Genomic DNA, 19,480 nt, shown 5'->3' on the forward strand with positions numbered 1-19,480 from the left:
GATTGATTGAAACAGTGTCTCCCTGTAGCCCCAGCTGGCCTGGAACTCATGTAGACCAGGCTGACATGAGCTCTGCCTGCCTCTGCCTCTTCAGTACTGGAATTAAATGTGTACACCGCCACACCCAGTGGAATATGTTCTCTTTCAGTCAGTCTTACAGCTAACTGGGAACTGTGGATGTTATGCCCCTGCCAGCATCACAAGATAATACTGTCCACATACCCAATCTGGTAAAAGATCAGAATGTAAAGTATGGTTTTTGCTGAATGTGTATCCCTTTCACAGTCTCATGAAAATTCAAAAAGCTTTTTTGCCACCATGCTTGGCCTAAAAATTTTTTTAAAATATTTTATTATTTTCATTTTATGTGTATGAGTGTTTGTGCAACTGTGTCATGCAGTGCCCACAGAGGTCAGAAGAGAGTGTTGGATTCCCTTGAGACTGTAGTTGCAGATGGTTGTTAACTACCATGTGGGTGCTGGAAACTGAACCCCGGTTCTCTGCAAGAGCCGTCAGTGCTCTTAACCCGAGCCATTTCTTCAGCCCCAAAAGTTCAAAAATCTTAAGTAGAAGCACCAGTAATTTAGGGCTGTCTGTGTTGACATTTCTTGTTAAAATAACACTGGAAAGAGCACATTAGTTCTGTGATACTGCTAAAAATACACAACTTCAATTTAATCATGAGAAAACTTCAGAAAGACCCAATTTAAGGGCATTTTCCAAAAGAACTGGCCTGTTAACTCTTCAAAACTGTTAACGGAGAACAAAGACTGAGAAACTCATGAATTAAGGAGAGAAAAGAGAATAGACAACTGGGTACAATATGAGATTGTGGGTCACACCTACATCTGAAAAGGACATTGGGAAGACTATTGAAATTTGAATAAAATTTGCTGAGCACTTAATACTAGGTATAGCAATGCTCTTTCTGTACTGGTTTCAATAATCATATTATGTGACTGGAGAGATGGCTCAGCGGTTTAAGAGCAGCAGAGGACCTGGGTTCGGTTCCCAGCTCCCACATGGTAGCTAAGAGCCATCTTTTTTTAAAAAAATATTTTATTATTTATTTATTTGTTTTTATGTGTACGTGTATATTGCCTGCATGTAGGTAAGTGCACCTGTGTCATGCAAAGAATGCCCTCGGAGGACAGAAGAGGCTGTTGGATCCCCTGGAACTGGAGTTACGGACAGTTGTTAGCTGCCATGTGGGTGCTGGGATTCGAATCCGGGTCTTCTGCAAGAACAACCAGTGTTTTTAACTGCTGAGCCATCTCTCCAACCCCTTAATAGCTATCTTTAATGCCAGTTCCAAAGGATCAGTGCCCCCTTATGACGTCCATGGGCATTGCATGACATGGGTGCACTTATATGTAGGCAGGCAGTACATTCATACACATAAAATAAAAATAATAATAAAAAATTAGCCAGGCAAGGTGGCATATGACTGTAGTCCAATTTGTCAGAAAGCTGAGGCAAGAAGATGTCTTGAGGGCAGGAATTTGAACTAGCCTAGGCAACATAGCAACTCTTTCAAAAAAGGGGTTGGGACCTGGAGAGATGACTCAGTGGTTAAGAGTACTTGCTTCTCTTGCAGAGAAACTGGGTTTGGTTCCCAGCACCCACATGGCAGCTAACAACCATCTTTAACTCCAATTCCAGTGGATCTGATATCCTCTTCTGCCTGCCTTAGGTACTGTATGCATTTGGTGCTTTTACATTCATGAAGGCAAACACTCATACACATTCAAAAACAAAACAAAGCACTAATCTTTTAACAAAGTGTGTAGGTGTGTGTGTGTGTGTGTGTGTGTGTGTGTGTGTGTGTATAACAGTTGAAACTTCTCTTTAGGTCTTAATTTTTTTTAAGACTTAAAATGAACCCGGCATGGTGGCAGCACTTGGGAGGTAGAGGCAGGTGGATCTCTGTGAGCTCAAGGCCAGCTGGGTCTACATAGCGAGTTTCAGGCAAGCTGTGGCTACAGGAGAACACTGTATGCCAAGTCAGAGTATTAATGGCTTGAGAGAGATGGTTCAGCAATTTAAGGGCACTTATTACTTTTCTAGAAGACCTGAGTTTGATTCCCAGCCAGGACCCATGTTGGGTAACTCACAACCACCTGTTAACTCCAGCCACAGAGGATTTGACCCTCTATCCTTCACAGGTGCCTGCTAGCTCATGTGCACACACACACACACACACGCACACACACACGCACACACACACACGCACACACACACGCACACACACACACACACACACATATAACTAAAATAATATGAATAAGCGGGGTGTGGTGGTGCACTCCTTTAATCTCAGCACTCAAGAGGCAGAGGCAGACAGCTCTTTGAGTTTGAGGCCCGCCTGATCCTCATAGCCAGTTCCAGGCCAGCTGGGGCTACAGGGAGACCCTGTCTCAAAAAGACAGGAAAAAAAAAAGAATAAATCTTAAAGCTTAAAACTTTTTTTTTTTTTTTTTTGGTCTTTTTGAGACAGGTTCTCCCTGTAGCCCCAGCTGGCCTAGAACTCACTGTGTAGACCAGGATGGTCTGGAACTCACAGAGATCCGCCTGCCTCTGCCTCCCAGTGCTGGGATTAAAGGCATGCACCACCACGCCCAGCATAGCTTAAAACATTTAAAAAAATTGTCTGAGCATGGTGTCATATCCCTTTGATTGAGCATTTCAGAGACAGACATAGCAGTAAAATTATTGCAAATTGTCTACATATAAAACTTGCTATGTAGACCAGGTTGGCCTTTGCGTTAACAGATAAAGTATTTCTTTGACGTAATTACCCAAAGTGAGTCATCCTGTGACTTCGTTGTTCCATACTCTGTCTTGTTGAGCCATTGCATTTTTGGATCTTTGATCTCTTTAAGGAGGTAGCAGCAATTTAGATCAGGAGTTGAAGGTCATCCCTACCCGACCCCTTTAAAGCATGGTTCATAAACACCAGTTATTTTATACTAAATTTTCTGCTAATCCTCAGAACCTTGGTCTTCAGGCTTTAGAACTTACCAGAATCACCTGTAAGACCTATTAAAACACAATAGATCAAAGCTGCATGTTAGCCAAATTGGGAGAGGAAAAAGCATGGAGGAATTGGCCTACCTTCTTTCCCCCTCAGCCAGGAAATGACATGCATTACTTACTCCATTGTCAAGAATTTAGTCTTGGCCTAGGAAATGAAATACATCTGAAAAGCGATGTGAGAGAAAGGAAGTTCAGTTTTGTTTTGTTTTTGTTTTTAATATTTAATGTGTGTGCTCGCATGTGTCCGCCCAGAGGCAGTGCCAGCACCTCTTCAGGACAGGCACTTTCTGTACTTTGTGGAAGTACAGAACTGGAAATTTTTTCCCAAAGCTGTATTCATATAGCAGGCATACTGTTTTTGTTTTTCCTTAGATTTTTAGGCAGTTTTCATGGGGAAAGCGAAGTGTGTGTGTGTGTGTGTGTGTGTGTGTGTGTGTGTGTGTGTGTGTTGGTCTGGTATGGATGTGCAGGTCAGAGGACAACATGCTGAGTCGGTCCTCTCCTACATGGGTCCTGGGGATCAAACTTGAGTCACCAGGCTTGGTGGCAAGTACCTTTCACCCACTGAGCCATTGTTGGCCCCGGAAGTTAATTTTGATACAGGTAGTAAACAGCCATACCATTAAGACTTTGGGAGAATGCACATTTTGATCGGGTTTTAATAGCTAGGGAATATGTTTTTTGGTTGTTGTTTTTTTTTTTTTTTTTTTTTTTTTTTTGTGTGTGTGTGTGTGTGTGTGTGTGTGTTTGAGACAGGGTCTCCCTGTAGCCCCAGCTGTCCTGGAACTCACTATGTAGACCAGACTGGTCTCGAACTCACAAAGATCACCTGCCTCTGCCTCCCAAGTGCTGGGATTAAAGGCATGGCCACCATGCCCAGCAGGAAATCTGTTTTATCCTATGAATCTGTGTAGAAGCATGGTCAGGGATGGTCAGAGGTGGTAATCTATGCACACATAGAAGCAAGGTGCCCTACGGTAGATGAGAAGCTGCTGAGAAGCCACATGGCCAGTACTTCCACTACTGGTGTTACCCAAATTAAGACAGACTACTTTAGGTTAGGTGGGTAAAATGGAGGCTAGGCAATGAGTAATAATGAAACCATTATAATACCTTGAAAGAAGTCTGACTTTTGCTTCTAATTTGAAGCAGGAGAAGCAACTGAGAAACTGTTCTTTCCTGTTTTAAGTGTCTTGAGGTTCTTTTCTGGTGATGCTCTGTATCATTATTCTCCCACATAAATAATGGGGCTGGAAAGACGGCTTAGCAGTTGAGAGTAAATGCTGCTCTTGTAAAAGATTCAAGTTTGGTGTCCAGCACCCATGTCAGGCAGGTCACAGCCGTCTGTAACTCCAGCTCTAGGGAATCCTATGCTCTCTTCTGGTCTGTGGGCACTTGAACTCATATGCACTTACCCCTACTCAGTCATACATGTATACATAGAATTAAAAATGAAAAATAAGAGCCAGGCGTGGTGGTGCATGCCTTTAATCCCGGCACTTGGGAGGCAGAGGCAGGTGGATCTCTGTAAGTTGGAGACCAGCCTGGTCTACATAGTGAGTTCCAGGACAGCTGGGGCTGTAAGGAGACCCTGTCTCAAAAAGATAAAAAAGAAAAATAAACCATTTAAGGGGCTCTTACCCAAATATGTGTGCCTGATCCATACCCTCTTCAAGTGTGGAAAAGAAAAAAGCAGGGTTTATGTGAAAGGGTTGATGAACCATTGTTTTCAGTATACTTGATTAAGTAGGACCATGGTTAGTCTGGGTAAGAATCTAAGACAAATTCTAATGGAGTATCCTATACATTTTCCTACTTGATTTTGACATTTTGCTCAGAGGAAAGTTGGTAAAGTCAGTTGTACTTCTCTTCGGACCAGGCTTTTTACTTTTAGGCCTGATGCCTTATAGTAGCTTTAGTGATGCTTTTAGTAATTTGCCAATGTCTTCCATACTTGTGCCCAGTTATCTTTCTGTTAAATCTATCGTCTTCCTTTTCTTCCTCCTTTCACTATGCTAAGGATCAGTGCCACAGCACCAGATGTGTTTGTACCTCCAGCACTTAAAGCACAGCCCCAGCTCACTATCCTTATTTCTACCCCCTTGTTGATATCCTTGCCAAGTAATAATGTTTTGTTTTTGAGACAGGGCTCATTCTAGAACTTACTTGTAATCCAGACTGACCCAGAACTCAAAGCAATCCTCTTGCCTTAACCTCCTAAGTGCTGAGATCACAGCATGAGCCATCATGCCCAGCTCATTGCCAAGTATATTATAGTACAATAAGCACTTTGGGGTCTGATATGTCCTTTGTATTGCTATCCCATATAAACTCCAGGGTGATTTCTTCTGTTTCTGTGTCAAATAAATCTCTTCCTAATGAGAGACAGTGGCACTCATAAACCCACGCTGATACCATGCTTTTCTCAAGCTTGTGTCAATATTTCATTCTGACAATTGCTAAATTTCAGAGATTACTACTTGTAGAATGATATAGAAGCAACCTCTAGAGTAATCTCATTAAAATGGTATTTAGAGATGATTTTATTCCTTGTAACATCTGAAATGTAACTTGTTCTATAGCCATTTTGCTTTCTGTTAGCTTTTATAGCCCCATTTGAGGAATTTGTTCTGCAGTTTTGTTTGTATGTGTTCAAGTTCTTTTAGGAAAATAAAATGGAAAGGCTATCTATATTCTTGGGAAGTACAACTAATTGCTGGAAATGGTTGACAGTAGGAAACATTAGCTTGGAAGGAGCTTGGTTATCTGGTTTGCATTAGGATAGGTGGGGATCATATGGAATGGGACCAATGTCCTGTGATCTTTACCAGGACATGAAAGTGCATTTTGTTTCTGATTTGGAGAAAGACAAATGGCCTTTGATTCACCTGAAAGGTGTTTTGGGCTTTTTGGTGCTGGGGATCCAACCTAAGGACTTGCCACACCCCAGTCCTCTCCTCAAAGTTTGTAAGTAGAGGTCACAGGTCTACTAATCTCTGAAGAAAAGTTGAAACACTTTATTTGGCTAATTACATTTATCCCTTTAAAATGCATAAATTGGCCAGGTATGGTTGTACATGCCTGAAATCTAGCATGTGTGAGGCAGAGGCAGGAAGATGGTGAGTTCCATGCCATCCTGGGCTGTGTAGTAGTGAGACCCTATCTCAAAGCAAAAATCAGGAGGGGAGTGAATAGCTCAGTCTGTAAGAGGACCTGAGTTCATTCCCAGAACTCATATGAAGAATACTGAGTGGAGTGGTATGTGGTAGTAATCCCAGCACTGGGGAAATGGAGTTAGGCAAATACCTGGGGTTCACTGGCCAGCCAGCCTAGCCTACTTGGTGAGCTCCAGGCCAGTGAGACACCACGTCGTCCCAATAAACAAGGTGGACAGCATCTGAGGAATGATTCCCCAAGGTTGTCCTCTTGCCTTCACATGTAAGCACATGCATATATACTTTCACACACAAAAAAAAACAGAGTGGTGGTTCACACCTGTAATTTCAGCACTAGGCACATAGAGGCAGGAGAACCGTTTAAGAGTTTGAGGCCAGCCAAATGGCTCCACGGTTAAAGACACCTGCTGCCTAGCCTGAGTTCAATCCCCAGGACCCACATGGTGGAAGGAAAGAACTGACTCCCACAGGTTGTCCTCTGATCTCCACACACACACACACACCACGGCATGCTCTTACCCATACACATACATAACCACATACAAAATAAATACAAAAACTTTAAATTAATAAATTGTCATTAAGAGCAGTTTGATTAAGATTATTCTGTTATATATCTTATTCTCCTTTCCCTATTAATACTAACAGCATACAGACTTTTTTTTCAATTTTTATTTATATTTGTTATCTCTGTGTGTCTTTACATGTGCACGCTTGTGGAGTTCAGAGAACAACTTTCGGGAATGGATTTTCCTACCCTTATGTAGGTTCTGGGGATTGAACTCAGGTGGTTAAGCTTGTGCAGCAAGTGCTTTTACCCACGGAGCCATCTCTTGATACAGGAAATATTTTTAAAGAATTTTGTTCTGTTTTGGTGGATTTATATGTATATATGTATATATGTTTTGCTGGAGAGATGACTCAGCAGTTAGAGCACAGGCTGCTCTTGCAGAGGACTCAGGTTTGGTTCCCATTGTTGATTAACAATCCCTATTTTCAGTTCCAGGGGATCTTCTGCCCTCTTCTGACCACCTCGGATATTACATATATGTGGTGCACTTACTTACATGCAGGCAAAACATTCATACACATAAAATAAAAATAAATAAAAATTTTTTTAGAAGCTGGGCATGGTGTTACACACCTTTTAATCTTAGCACTTGGAAGGCAGTGGCAGGCAGATCTCTGAGATTGAGGCCAGTGTGGTCCACAAAGCGAGTTCCAGGCCACCTGGGTCTATAGGGAGAACATATCTCAAAACAAAAATACCATCAACAGAAAAGTCCAGCCAAACAAACAAAATACATGCTTTTAAATTTTAAGTATATAACTTTTTGAAGTTTCTTGGTAGTATCTAAAATGAGAACTATTTGAAGATACATATTTCATTTTTTAGATAGCTTAGATCTTGGAGGCAGGAATAATTATTTCTGGTATTCCTCGTGTATGGTACTTTTTAAACTTTCTGAGACAGTCTCACTCAGTCACCCAGATTGGTCAACAATCCTCCTGCCTCAGCTACCCAAGTGTTTGGATTGTAGGTGTGAGTTACCATGGCTGGCTTGGAGTCCTCCCCCTCTTCCTCTCCCTCCCCCTCCCCCTCTCCCCACCCTTCAAATCTTAGAGCAGATTACTCTTATCTCTCAACTTAACTCCTGGCTTCAGGCTTGCTATCCTGTTCCATAGCCTTTCTCTCTCTCATACCTAGCTCTTTTTCTCAGAGTATATTTGCAGAAGACACAGGTTTCTGAAACCAGGAGCTCAATCAGAAAAACAAATAATCAAAAAAACATTAAGTGCCATTTACTGCAAGTTAGGTTCCAAAGGTAAGAAAATGAATTGCTACATTCAGTTCTTGACCCCTGGGAGTTCACAATCTTTTCAAGGGAAATGGACAAGTAGTTTACTAACCAGGAACTGACATGTTCAAAAGGTTTTGACAGCATCTACAAAGAGAAAAACTGCCTAGGAGAACAGGGGAGGTTTTATAGGTAGGGTGATCATATAATTTAACCTTCTGAACTAGGACTCTGTTAAAGGTGAAAAGGACGTCACCATTAAGGAATAAACTGGACCATGTCCCGTGTAAACCAAAGCATGTATATGGATGCATAAAGGACAGAGGATAGCGTGGAGTGTTGACACAGAAGTATCTTTTTTTTTTTTTTTTTTGAGATAGGGTCTCCCACTGGTCTGGAGCAGCACTGGAATTGCTAGTGTGCCCCACTACATCTGACCCTTTTTTTTTAAACATGGGCTCTGGGGACCCATACTATAAGCACTTTACCAAGTGAAGCCATTTCCCCAGCCCCTCTTTATATAGTCTTAAGGCAACAGTTGGATGATTTACTATGTAAAATAACAGCAAAAGCTGGTCCTAGTGGCACATACCTCTAGCATTCATGGGGCAGAGGTGGATCTCTGAGATCAAAACCACCCTAATCTACATAGCAAGTTCCAGGCCAGCCAGGGCCACATATTAAGATACGCTGTCTGAAAAAAATAAACTCACAGGGTTGTTTTTAGGGGGTTTTTTGTTGTTGTTGTTGTTATTGTGCGTGTTTGTTTTTTTTACCATTCTAGGGACGGAACCCTAGGGCCTCACTCATTCAACGCAAATGCTCTACCACTGAACTGTGTATCTCCAGCTAGTTTTTGTTTGTTTGCTTTTGTTTTGTTTGTTACTTATTAATTTATTTTTGGTCTTTTTGAGACAGGGTCTCTCTGTAGTCCCAGCTGTCCTGGAACTCACTGTGTAGACCAGGCTGGCCTTGAATTTACAGAGATCCACTTGCCTTTGCCTCTCCCAACAGCTGGGATTAAAGGTGTGGGCCACCACACCTGGCTCAATTTTCTTTTTTTTTCTTTTATGTATACGTGTGTATTGCACGCATGTAGGTAAGTACACCTGTGTCATGCAGTGCCCTCAGAGGTCAGGAGGTCAGAGAGGCTATCAGATCCCGGGGGACTAGAGTTACAGACAGTTGTTAGCTGCCATGTGGGTGCTGGGATTCAAACCCAGGTCTTCTGCAAGAACAACCAGTGTTCTTAACTGCTGAGCCATTGCTCCAGCCCCTCTGTTTTGTTTTCTAAAGACAGGGTCTTATTATGCAGCCCTAGCTGGCCTCAAACTCACAGAGGAACTCACAGAGATCAGCTGACCTCTGCCTCCCAAGTGCTGGGATTAAAAGGATGTACATCACTATACCTTGCTTTAAAATGTTTTTATTTTTATCTTTGAGTGTTTTTGCCTGTGTGTGCCTTGTGTGTGTGCAGTATCCATGGAGGCCAGAAGAGGGCACCAGATCTGGAACTGGAATTACAGACATCTGTTGTGAGTCGCCACATGGGTGCTGGGAACCAAACCCTGGTCCTCTATAAGAGCAGTAAGTGCTCTTACCCTCTGAACCATCATCTCTCCAATCTCTTGTGGTTTTTTTTTTTGTTGTTTGATTGGTTGGTTTTTGTCTGGCATTGTCTCAGTTTCCTGAGTGGACCACCTGTCATGTTATGCTAACCTTTTCCAAGGTGTCTGCTACTGTCATACACATTTTAAAGACATCTTTATTTAAGTGTATTTATTGATTCTCATATGAACAGAATATTCCATTTAAAGTGTATGATTCATGGGGCTAAAGAGATGGTGGTTCAGTGGTTAAAAGTACATGCTGCCCTTGCAGAGGACCCCAGCTCACTTTCCAGCATCCATGTGAGTGGTTCACAAACAGCTGTAACTGCAAGCTGCAGGGGGGTCCAGTTCCTCTGGCCTCTTTAGGTACCTGCAACTCAGGTACACATATACCCCCCCATACACATAATTAATATATTAATGTATAACATATAAATCTTAAAAAAAATAAAAATGTACAGTTCTGGTTTCAGTATAATCACAGAGTTGTACAACCTTTGCTACAGTCTAAGAATTTTCACCAACCTAAAAAGAAACACCCTACTCATAGCAATTTTTCTCCAATTTGCTGTAGGCAACTACTAGTCTTTGTTTACAGATTTGCTTATTTTGTACTTTTTAATGTATGTATGTATGTGTGTATGCATGCGTGTTCATGTGTATATGTGTATCTGTATGGGGGCCAAAGGTTGACAGTGTTTTCTTCTATCCTTTTCCACCTTTCTTTTTTTTTTTTTTTTTTTTTTTTTTTTTGGTCTTTTTGAGACAGGGTCTCCCTGTAGCCCCAGCTGTCCTGGTACTCACTATGTAGACCAGGCTGGCCTTGAACTCACAAGTGCTGGGATTAAAGGCGTATGCCACCACACCCGGCTTCCACCTTATTTTTGAGACAGAGTCTCTAAATGTAGAGCTTACTAATTGTTTAGACTTGCTATCTAGCAAGCCCCAGAGACCTCCTTTCTGTTTCATTTTTCCCAGCACTAAGAGATTACAGGCATATGCTTTTTACATGGGTCCTAGGAATCCAAACTTATGTCCTTATATACTTTTCACATAAAACAATCACTCCGTATATGTAAAGGGTGTATTTCAGAACTCCTCATTGGGACCTGAAATTGAGGATAATACTGAACTCTATGTGTTGTACAGTTCTTCCCATGTGTCCAGCAGCATTGTCACATAGTACAAGAATCAATTTGTTTTTCTGTGTTTTATGCGCTCATACCTCCTGTGCATCGCTACTCTTGTACTTTGGGGCCATTTTATTAATTAAATTTAAAGTTACTTGATACACAGTGCAGTATAGTGAAGATGATCTGTTCATGGAGTGGTCACTAAGTGATAGGCAAGTTATATAATATTCAGTGTGGATATGCTGCACAAAAGAGTGCTTCATGTCCCATGCAAGAAGTAATGGGGACTTCAGAATTTATCACACTATTCACAATAACATGTAACTTGAATTTGATGAATTACATGTTTCCGGAATTTTTGCCTTCCATATTTTGAGACCACAGTTGACTGTGGGTAACTGGAATCATGGAAAGTGAGGCTTCGAATAAAAGAGGAGTACTATAAGCATGTAGCCTGCTGTGACTGGCTTTCATCATTTAGACTCATGCTTTCAAGGTTATCTATTTTATAACATGTCACTGTTTCATTTGGGGAGGCTTCTAATATTTCATTGTATGGTATACCATATTTTATTAATTGACTGGTTGATGGATTTTTAATATTTGTTTACTTATTTTTGAGACTGGGTCTCATTATCTGGCTCCACCTGACCCGGAACTTGCTAGGTAGATCAAGCTGGCCTTGATCTCACATTGATCCACTTGCCTCTGCCTCCTAAATGCTGGGATTAAAGGTGTGTGCCCCATGACCAGCCTTACTTTTGAGCTTTTGTAAATAATTCAGTGGTGAACATTTGTAGACAAGTTTTTGTGTGGCTATAACTGTTTTTAGTTTTGTTGGACATAAATGTAGCAATAGAATTACTGGGTTATGTGGTACTGAGTATTATACATAGGATATACTTAATATTTATGGGGTGATTAGATGGACAAAAATACTAATACATGAAAATACACAGTACTACTCAAGATGTCTGTCTTTGAGAAATGAGATATATTGTGTAATTTGAGGGAGTGGGGAGGACTATTTTGATTTTGGCAGTGCTAGTAGGGAAATAAAGGAAAAGCCAGTGCTTTGAGATTTTTTGCATCTGGATCTATATATCTGGACAACCATGAATTCCCGTTAGATGCCCTTAGTCTAGTTTATCTTATTTCTTAAAGACATGCTTGGGGGCTCATGCTTTTAATCCCATCACTTGGGAGGCAGAAGCAGGCCAATGTGAGGGGGTGGCCAGCCTGGTCTGTGTATCCAGTTCCAGGCTAGCTGGCACTACAGGGAGACCCTGTCTCCAAACCAAACCAAACAAAAACCTAAAAAACCCAAGAAAGGCCAGGCGTGGTGGCGCACGCCTTTAATCCCAGCACTTGGGAGGCAGACAGGCAGATCTCTGTGAGTTCAAGGCCAGCCTGGTCTACATAGTGAATTCAAGGACAGCTGGGGTTACAGGGAGACCCTGTCTCAAAAAGAAAAAAAAAAAACAAAACCAAGAAGATAATGCTTGTGGCTAGGTAGATGGCTTAGTTGGGAAAGTGCTTGCTATACAAGGATGGGGACCTAAGTTCAAATCCCCAGCATCCATATAAAAATCTGGGCATGGTAGTACACACCTATAGTCCCAGTGCTGGGGATGCAGACATAGATTTCTGGGGACTTGCTGGACAGTTAGCCTAGCAGTAAGTGAGCTCCAGGTTTGGTGAAAGACCCTATCTCTAAAAGAAAGGTAGAAAACTAGAAGACAATTTATATTGATCTCTGGCCTAAGTGTTTGTGCTTGAGTGATTTAAGGAACATCTTATTCATAGAAGAGTTTTTCAGAAGATTTTGGCAAGACACGAAACAAGCACCTGATTTTGAGCTTGCATGCACACTCACCTTAATTTTTTTTGTTATTTGTGGCTTTTTAAAAAAATTACATTCATGGCTGGGCTTGGTGGAGCATGCCTTTGATCCCAGCACTTGGGAGGCAGAAGCAGGCAGATTTCTTAGTTCAAGGCCAGCCTGGTCTATGTAGTGAGTTCCAGGCCAGCTGGGGCTACAGGGAGACCCTGTCCAAAAAAACCAAAAAAAAAAAAAAAAAAAAAAAAAAAAAAAGACATTTGTTTATTGAGGGGGGTATTGGAGTGTACATGCCATGCATTCCTGTGGAGATCAGAGGACACCTTTAGGAACTGGTTCTTTGATTCCACCATGAAGGTCCCTGGGATCAAACTCAGATCTTTAGGTTGGCAGTCAGTGCCTTTGCCAGCTGAGACAACTGAGACATCTTGCTAGCTCTGTTTGTTTATTTTGTTTGTTTCTGAGACACTGTCTGAGTATGTGGCTCTGGCTAGCCTGGAACTCAGAGATCTGCTTGCCTCTGCCTCACCTCCCAAGTGCTGGGATTAAAGTTGTACACCACCAGGGCTGGAGAGATGGCTCAGAGGTTAAGAGCACTGACTGCTCTTGCAGAGGACCCAGGTTCAATTCCCAGCACCCACATGGCAGCTACAAACTGTCCTTAACTCCAGTTCCAGGGGAATCCGACGCCCTCTTCTGATCTCCAAGGCATTGCATGACATGGGTGCACTCACATAACGTGCAGGCATTACACTGGTATGCATAAAAAATAAAAAATAAAAATAAAGTTGTATACCACCAAGCTCAACTTTTAATCTTTTACTTTATTATCATTTTAAAAATTCTATGTCTATGTGTTCGGGTTGTACAGCCTGTTGAGTGCAATGTTCACAGAGGCCCGAAGAGGACGTTGGATCCCCTGGAACTGGAGTTACAGGCATTTGTGAGCTGCTAGCCAAGGGTGCTAGAAATCAAACTTAGATCCTCTGGAAGAGAGTAGGGGCTCTTAACCACTGAACCATTTCTCTTCACACTTCACACTCTTATGACTAATTTAAGGAACTTTATTCTGATCTCACTTGTGTTCTTTTTTCCACAGGATGGATAGAATGACAGAAGATGCTCTTCGCCTGAATCTTTTGAAGAGGAGTTTAGACCCAGCAGATGAACGAGATGATGTCCTGGCAAAACGACTCAAAATGGAGGGGCATGAGGCCATGGAACGTCTGAAAATGTTGGCACTACTCAAAAGAAAGGATTTGACAAATCTTGAGGTGCCACATGAATTAACTACCAAACAAGATGTCAGTGGTGTCAAGGGTTATGAAGAAAAACTCAATGGGAATCTCAGGCCCCATGGAGACAACAGGACTGCTGGAAGACCAGGCAAAGAAAACATCAATGATGAGCCTGTGGATATGAGTGCTAGACGGAGGTACGGCCCAGTTTAGCTGCCTCAGGGATGGATAGGGTCTTCTCATACACTGAGCCTGTGAGAATGGGATGAATTCCAGTGAAGGTGTTTTTCTTCCTTGAGCTTCTTTCCTTGTTTGCTTTGTTGTTTTGCAAAACAAACACTATAGCCATGCTAGTCTAGGAACTTGTGGCAGTCCTCCTGCCTCAGCCTCTCAGTGCTGGGATTTCAGGTGTGAGCTACTACATCTGGCTGTCCTATAGCTTCTTGAAAGAAGATCTTTGTCATCTGGCTTGACCATAAGTTCCTCCCATTTCCAAATGAGGCTAGGTAGCTCAGAGTTTTAGTGTGCCAAGTATCATATTTCTTACCATTATGGTAAGATCATTTCTGGGGGCCAGAGAGATGACTCAGCAGTTAATAGCACTTGTTGCTTAATCATGAGAACTCAAGTTCAGATCCCAGCACCTATATCAGATGGGCTCAAAATTGCCTGTAACTCTAGCTCCAAGGGATCTGATGCCATCTTCTGTCCTCCATGGGCACTGGTACATGCATATGCACCTACATTCACACAGACACATACACATATACACACACATACTTAATATTAAAAAAAAAATTAAGGTTTCTAGAATAAGGTGGCACTAGAAAACTGATAACTCAATTAATATATTCCTTGACTTCAATCCTATAGCCATCTTAAGAGGAAAACTATTTTCCTTCAGATCATTACAGAAGATTTAGAATCTATTTAAACTCTTATTTGTGATGGAATATCAGATTTTATTACATAAAAAGGTATAGGCCTGGCTTTTCATATGCTCTCTACATCCTTGCTTCATCTATGCCACTTTCTTCAACCCCTCCATACAGGTTTCTTTGTACACATGAGCCCTCTCTCACTCTCTTTCTCTCTCATGCACACATTTTCACAGGCCTTTCTTCTGGTGTCTGTCAATGTTTTAAAACTGGAGTGCACACTAATGGGAGGTATCTGGAACTAACTGAGGTTTAAGTCTGTCTGGGAAGTGAATCAGTCTAGGTAACCCTGGTTTTAAGAACACTGAGTTTATTAATAGTTCAGAAACAGCTGATAGAGATAAGAATTACTCCTCCAAATTCATTTGCCCTCTATTTGACTTTGCTGTCTTTATCCTCAGACTAATCCAAAGCAGGATCTTTAACGAACTAGAATAATGGAGGATGAAGAAATGAAAGGAGTAGTTACAACCTTACAAGTGTTTCTTTCTGTGCTTTTTGTTTTTGATTTTTGCGACAAGGTCTCACTATATATCCTTGCCTGGCCTGGAACTCACAGAGATCCTCTACTTCCTGAGTGCTGGGATCAAAGGCATGTGCTACCACACCTGGACTTCTTTCTGTACATTTTAATATTTACTTACTAGTCTTGTCCCAGAAGAAGTCTTTTTTTTTTTTTAAACCACTTACTATGAGGTAATTATTGGTAATTGTATTAAAAACCCTTGTAAGACCTTCAGATAAATTTCTTAGTGATTCTAGAAGAAGAGAGACATCCTTAGAAGCTACAGGTAGTGTCAGAGGTATTGTCTAAGTAGGTTAATCCTTACATTCTTCAGAAAGAAAGGCATTGGATGAATTAAAGCATGCCCCTGAGAACCCACTTGCCCTATAATCATCCTTACCCTTCTGGAGTGAATGAATAGAATTCTAGATAGATTCTTCACTTCCTAAATTGAAACTCTTTAAGTTCTTTTATTTCATTGATATATTATTACACATCCTTGGTAATGTGGCAGTGTTGTTGTAATTATATCTATGAAAAAGATATAATTAGGCTAGGCACACACATTTAATCCCAGCACTTGGGAGGCAGAGGTGGATCTCTGTGAGTTCAAAGTCAGTCTGGTCTACATAGTGAGTTCCAGGCCAGCTGGGGCTACGGGGAGACTATCTCAAAAAGAAAAACAAAAAACAAAAAACAAATAGGGGCTGGAGAAATGGCTCACTGGTTAAGACTCTGGTTGCTATTGCAAAAGGCCCAGGTTTGGTTCCTAGCACCCACATGGCAGCTAACAACCATCTATATAACTCCAGTTCCAGGGGATCCAACACCCTCTTCGGATCTCTGTGGGCATAGCTTGACATGGGTGCACTTATATTCACACAATACACTCATACACATAAAATAAAATAAAAATAAGATTAAAAAAACAAAAAAGATAAAATGTAGGATTAGGTGTGCAGTGCAGCTCAATGGTAGAGTGCTTGCTTAGCATGTGTAAGGCCCTAGGTTCAATCCTCAGTACTAAACCCCCCTCCGCCCCCCCTAAAAATGAACAAACCAGTCTGCTCCAGTCAGTCTCTTTTTTAAAAAAATATCATTTGGCCGGGCATGGTTGTGCCACCTGTAGTCCCAGCACTTGGGAGGGAGAGGCAGGTGGATTCCTGTGAGTTCAAGGCCTGCCTGGTCTACCTAGTGAGTTCCAGGCCAGCTGGGGCTGCAAGGGGACCCTGTGTCAAAAAGAACCCCCCCAAAATATGTATGTATATATAATGTTTAAAGAAAAAAAAAAAAGAACTTCCTCTGGAAATGAGGGTGAGAGCGGAGGTGCAGGAGGATACTCCCTACCAACTTGTATTCACCTGAATACAGCCACACACTAGAAATGGACATATGGACAGCTGGGGACAGGAAGTCTAAGCTCTAAAGAGACTTTAATCCTAGCACTCAAGAGGCAAAGGCTGGAGGACCTCTGTGAGATCACAGAGAGACCCTATCTCAAAAAGAAAAAAAAAATCATTTGTATTTTATGTGTATGAATGCCTGCATGTATGTAAGTGCACCTATGCCATGCAGAGTGCCGACAGAGGTCAGAAGAAGGCGTTGGATTCCCCTGGAACTGGACTTACGGACAGTTGTTATCTGCCATGTGGGTGCTGGGAATCAAACCCAGGTTAAGAGCCAGTGCTCTTAACTGCTAAACCATCTCTCCAGCTCCTCAGTCCCTGTTTACTTGTTATTACTACTGGATAAGAATTAGAAGCTTTATAGCTTTATAGTTTCTGGGAATATGTCAGATTAGGGCACAAGTGATGTCAATAGCAAGTTCAGCTTTTAATAATTTCTTTTTTTTTTCTTTTTTGATCTTTTTGCGACAGGGTTTCCCTGTAACGCCAGATGGCCTTGAACTCACTTTGTAGACCAGGCTGTCCTCAAAATCAACAGAGATCCACCTCTATCTGCCTCCCAAGTGCTGGGATGAAAGGCATGCACCACTACGCCCGGCTAACTTTTAATAATTTCTTAACTGGGAGGATTTCGTACATAAGAGCCCAAATATTGGGACTGGAGAGATGGCTCAGCAGTTCAGAGCACTTGCTGCTCTAGCAGAGAACCCCTGGGTTCAGTTCGCAGCATCCACATGGTGCTTAACAACCTGCTGTAATTCTAGCTCTAGTTCCAGGGATCCTATGCTCTCGTCTGGCCTCTATGGGCATTGCATGCAGGGGTGCACTTACATACATGCAGGCAAAACACTCATACACATAAAATTAAAACACCCCCCCCAAAAGAGCCCAAATATTGTAAATATTATATATGTTGGGAACTGAACAAGATAATTTCTCTCTCTGGAATGTTTAATAAATGAGGTTAGGATCTCAGGTCAAAAGGTTAAAAAGGGCCAGACATGATAGCACTTGGGAGGTAGGGACACTTGGATCTCTGTGAGTGCAAGGCCAGCCAGGGCTATATAGTAAGACCCTGTCTCAAAACCAAAACAGTCAAGGAATAAGACTTAACTTGGGCTTTGCCTTATCTATACCATCTATCTAGTGTGGCTATAGAAATATCTGAGCATACGATATTTAGTGTTGCTCTCTAGTGTAACTTTCTGATAATGCTGTCCAATTCTCCAAATCTCCATTTAGGGCTGTCTCTGCCCATCTTGGTATCAAGCATTCCCTAAGCAATAGATGGCATTCATTTGTGCAAGGAAGAATTTTTTACCTTAGGCACAATCTTCTGTAATATATTTTTCTAGCCAGGATCAGAATTTTAAAATCATCTGATTTGTGATGCGAGCATTAGTGAATCAGGGAGGGAATTAGAAATTTTACAGACCTCAAAAATTTTCAGCCATGTTAATCTCAGTATGAAAGGATGAAGGAATGTAGAAATGATAAGTAAAACGTGAACACAAAATTAAATCCAAGCACTTTATTTAGGCCTGTTACTGTAGGTGAGAGAATGAAAGGCTCTTTCTCCCTCTAATGGTTTCTTTCTCCTTAATTCTGTATTCTCAGCTTGGAGTGGCTATTGTGCAGTCCAGACAAATTTAATACTCCACAAAATGGTCATTCTTCATACTTTCTTTCTCCTCTTGTTCTATTTTTCTTAAACAGTAGATATTAGTAACTCAGATTCATCCTGTTAAAAAAAGTAAAAGTAAAGACATAGCTCAATCACCAAGAAGTCTTGGTAGACAGGAGTGGTGCTGCACCATGTTTGTAATCCCTGTACTTGGGAGGCTGAAGCAGGAGGATCCCTGTATGTGCAAAGCTAGTTTGGGGCACAGAAGGAAACCTTGTCTCAAAAAAAGAGGGGGAGAGGGACTGGCCAAATGGTTTAGTTGATAAAAGGCACTTTCCATCAAGGCTGACAGTCTTGAGTTTGTTCCCCAGAATCCACACAGTGGAATGCGAGAACAGAGGACAAGTTGTTGGCCTCTGACCTCTGTCTGTGTATGGTACATATGCACACAACATGCAATAAATGAATAAATGTAAAAAAATAAATTTCTTTGATTTAGAAATGTTGCGCAGTGGTAGAATGCTTAAGTAGTAGCATGCACAAAGTTCAAGGTTGGAGTCCCATTATCAAACACACAAAGACTTACGTATTCCTAAAGGACTTGACACAAGACACCCAAAGAAAATAGTGGATAGAGCCTTAAAACTAATGACCTGTGAGCATTAAGATTTTTGTTTGGTTGGTTGATTTTTTGCATCTTTTTGAGACAGGGTCTCCCTGTAGCCCCAGCTGGCCTGGCACTCGCTATGTAGGCCAGGTTGGCATCAATCTCACAGAGATCCACCTCCCTCTCTGAGCATTAAGGTTTTAAGTTACACATTTAAATAAGACCTAAGAGCACACTGACCTAACCAAGGCCTATATACACCTAGCTACGCTGGGGCTGTAGCTCAGTGGTAGAGGGCTTATGGAAGTATCCTTGCAGTCCTGAGTTCCAGCCCCAATACTACAAAAGAAAAAAAGGAATTTTAGCTAGGTATGGTAGTGTACTTATGTAATTGAAGCACTTCGGAGATAGAGATAGGAAGACTGGTATTTTGAGGCCAGCCTGGGCTACATGAGGCCCTGTTTCAAAACCAAACAAACCTAGGGTTTGGGTTTTTTTTTTTTGTTGTTGTTGTTTTTTAAATAAATCGTATTGAGACAGGGTCTCTATAGCCCCAGCTGGTTTGGAA

General features: G+C 41.6%; 1 protein-coding gene across 3 annotated transcripts in view; it reads left to right on the plus strand.

Annotated features, from left to right (window-relative positions):
- The window catches only part of Gatad2b (GATA zinc finger domain containing 2B), an 82,271-nt gene that overhangs the window by 46,460 nt on the left and 16,331 nt on the right, over positions 1–19,480 (plus strand). For 2 of the 3 annotated variants that reach the window (XM_008855269.2, XM_029557504.1), the window contains exon 2: positions 13,694–14,029. In XM_008855269.2, the coding sequence (XP_008853491.1) occupies positions 13,695–14,029 (335 nt within the window). In that variant the 5' untranslated portion in view covers position 13,694. Of the gene's footprint in view, positions 1–1,674; positions 1,694–13,693; positions 14,030–19,480 lie in introns of those variants that run through there. The other variant, XM_008855277.2, reaches the window with a different exon arrangement.

The sequence above is a fragment of the Nannospalax galili genome, unplaced genomic scaffold, assembly GCF_000622305.1.
Source record: "Nannospalax galili isolate Female #2095 unplaced genomic scaffold, S.galili_v1.0 scaffold591, whole genome shotgun sequence".
NCBI lineage: Eukaryota > Metazoa > Chordata > Mammalia > Rodentia > Spalacidae > Nannospalax > Nannospalax galili.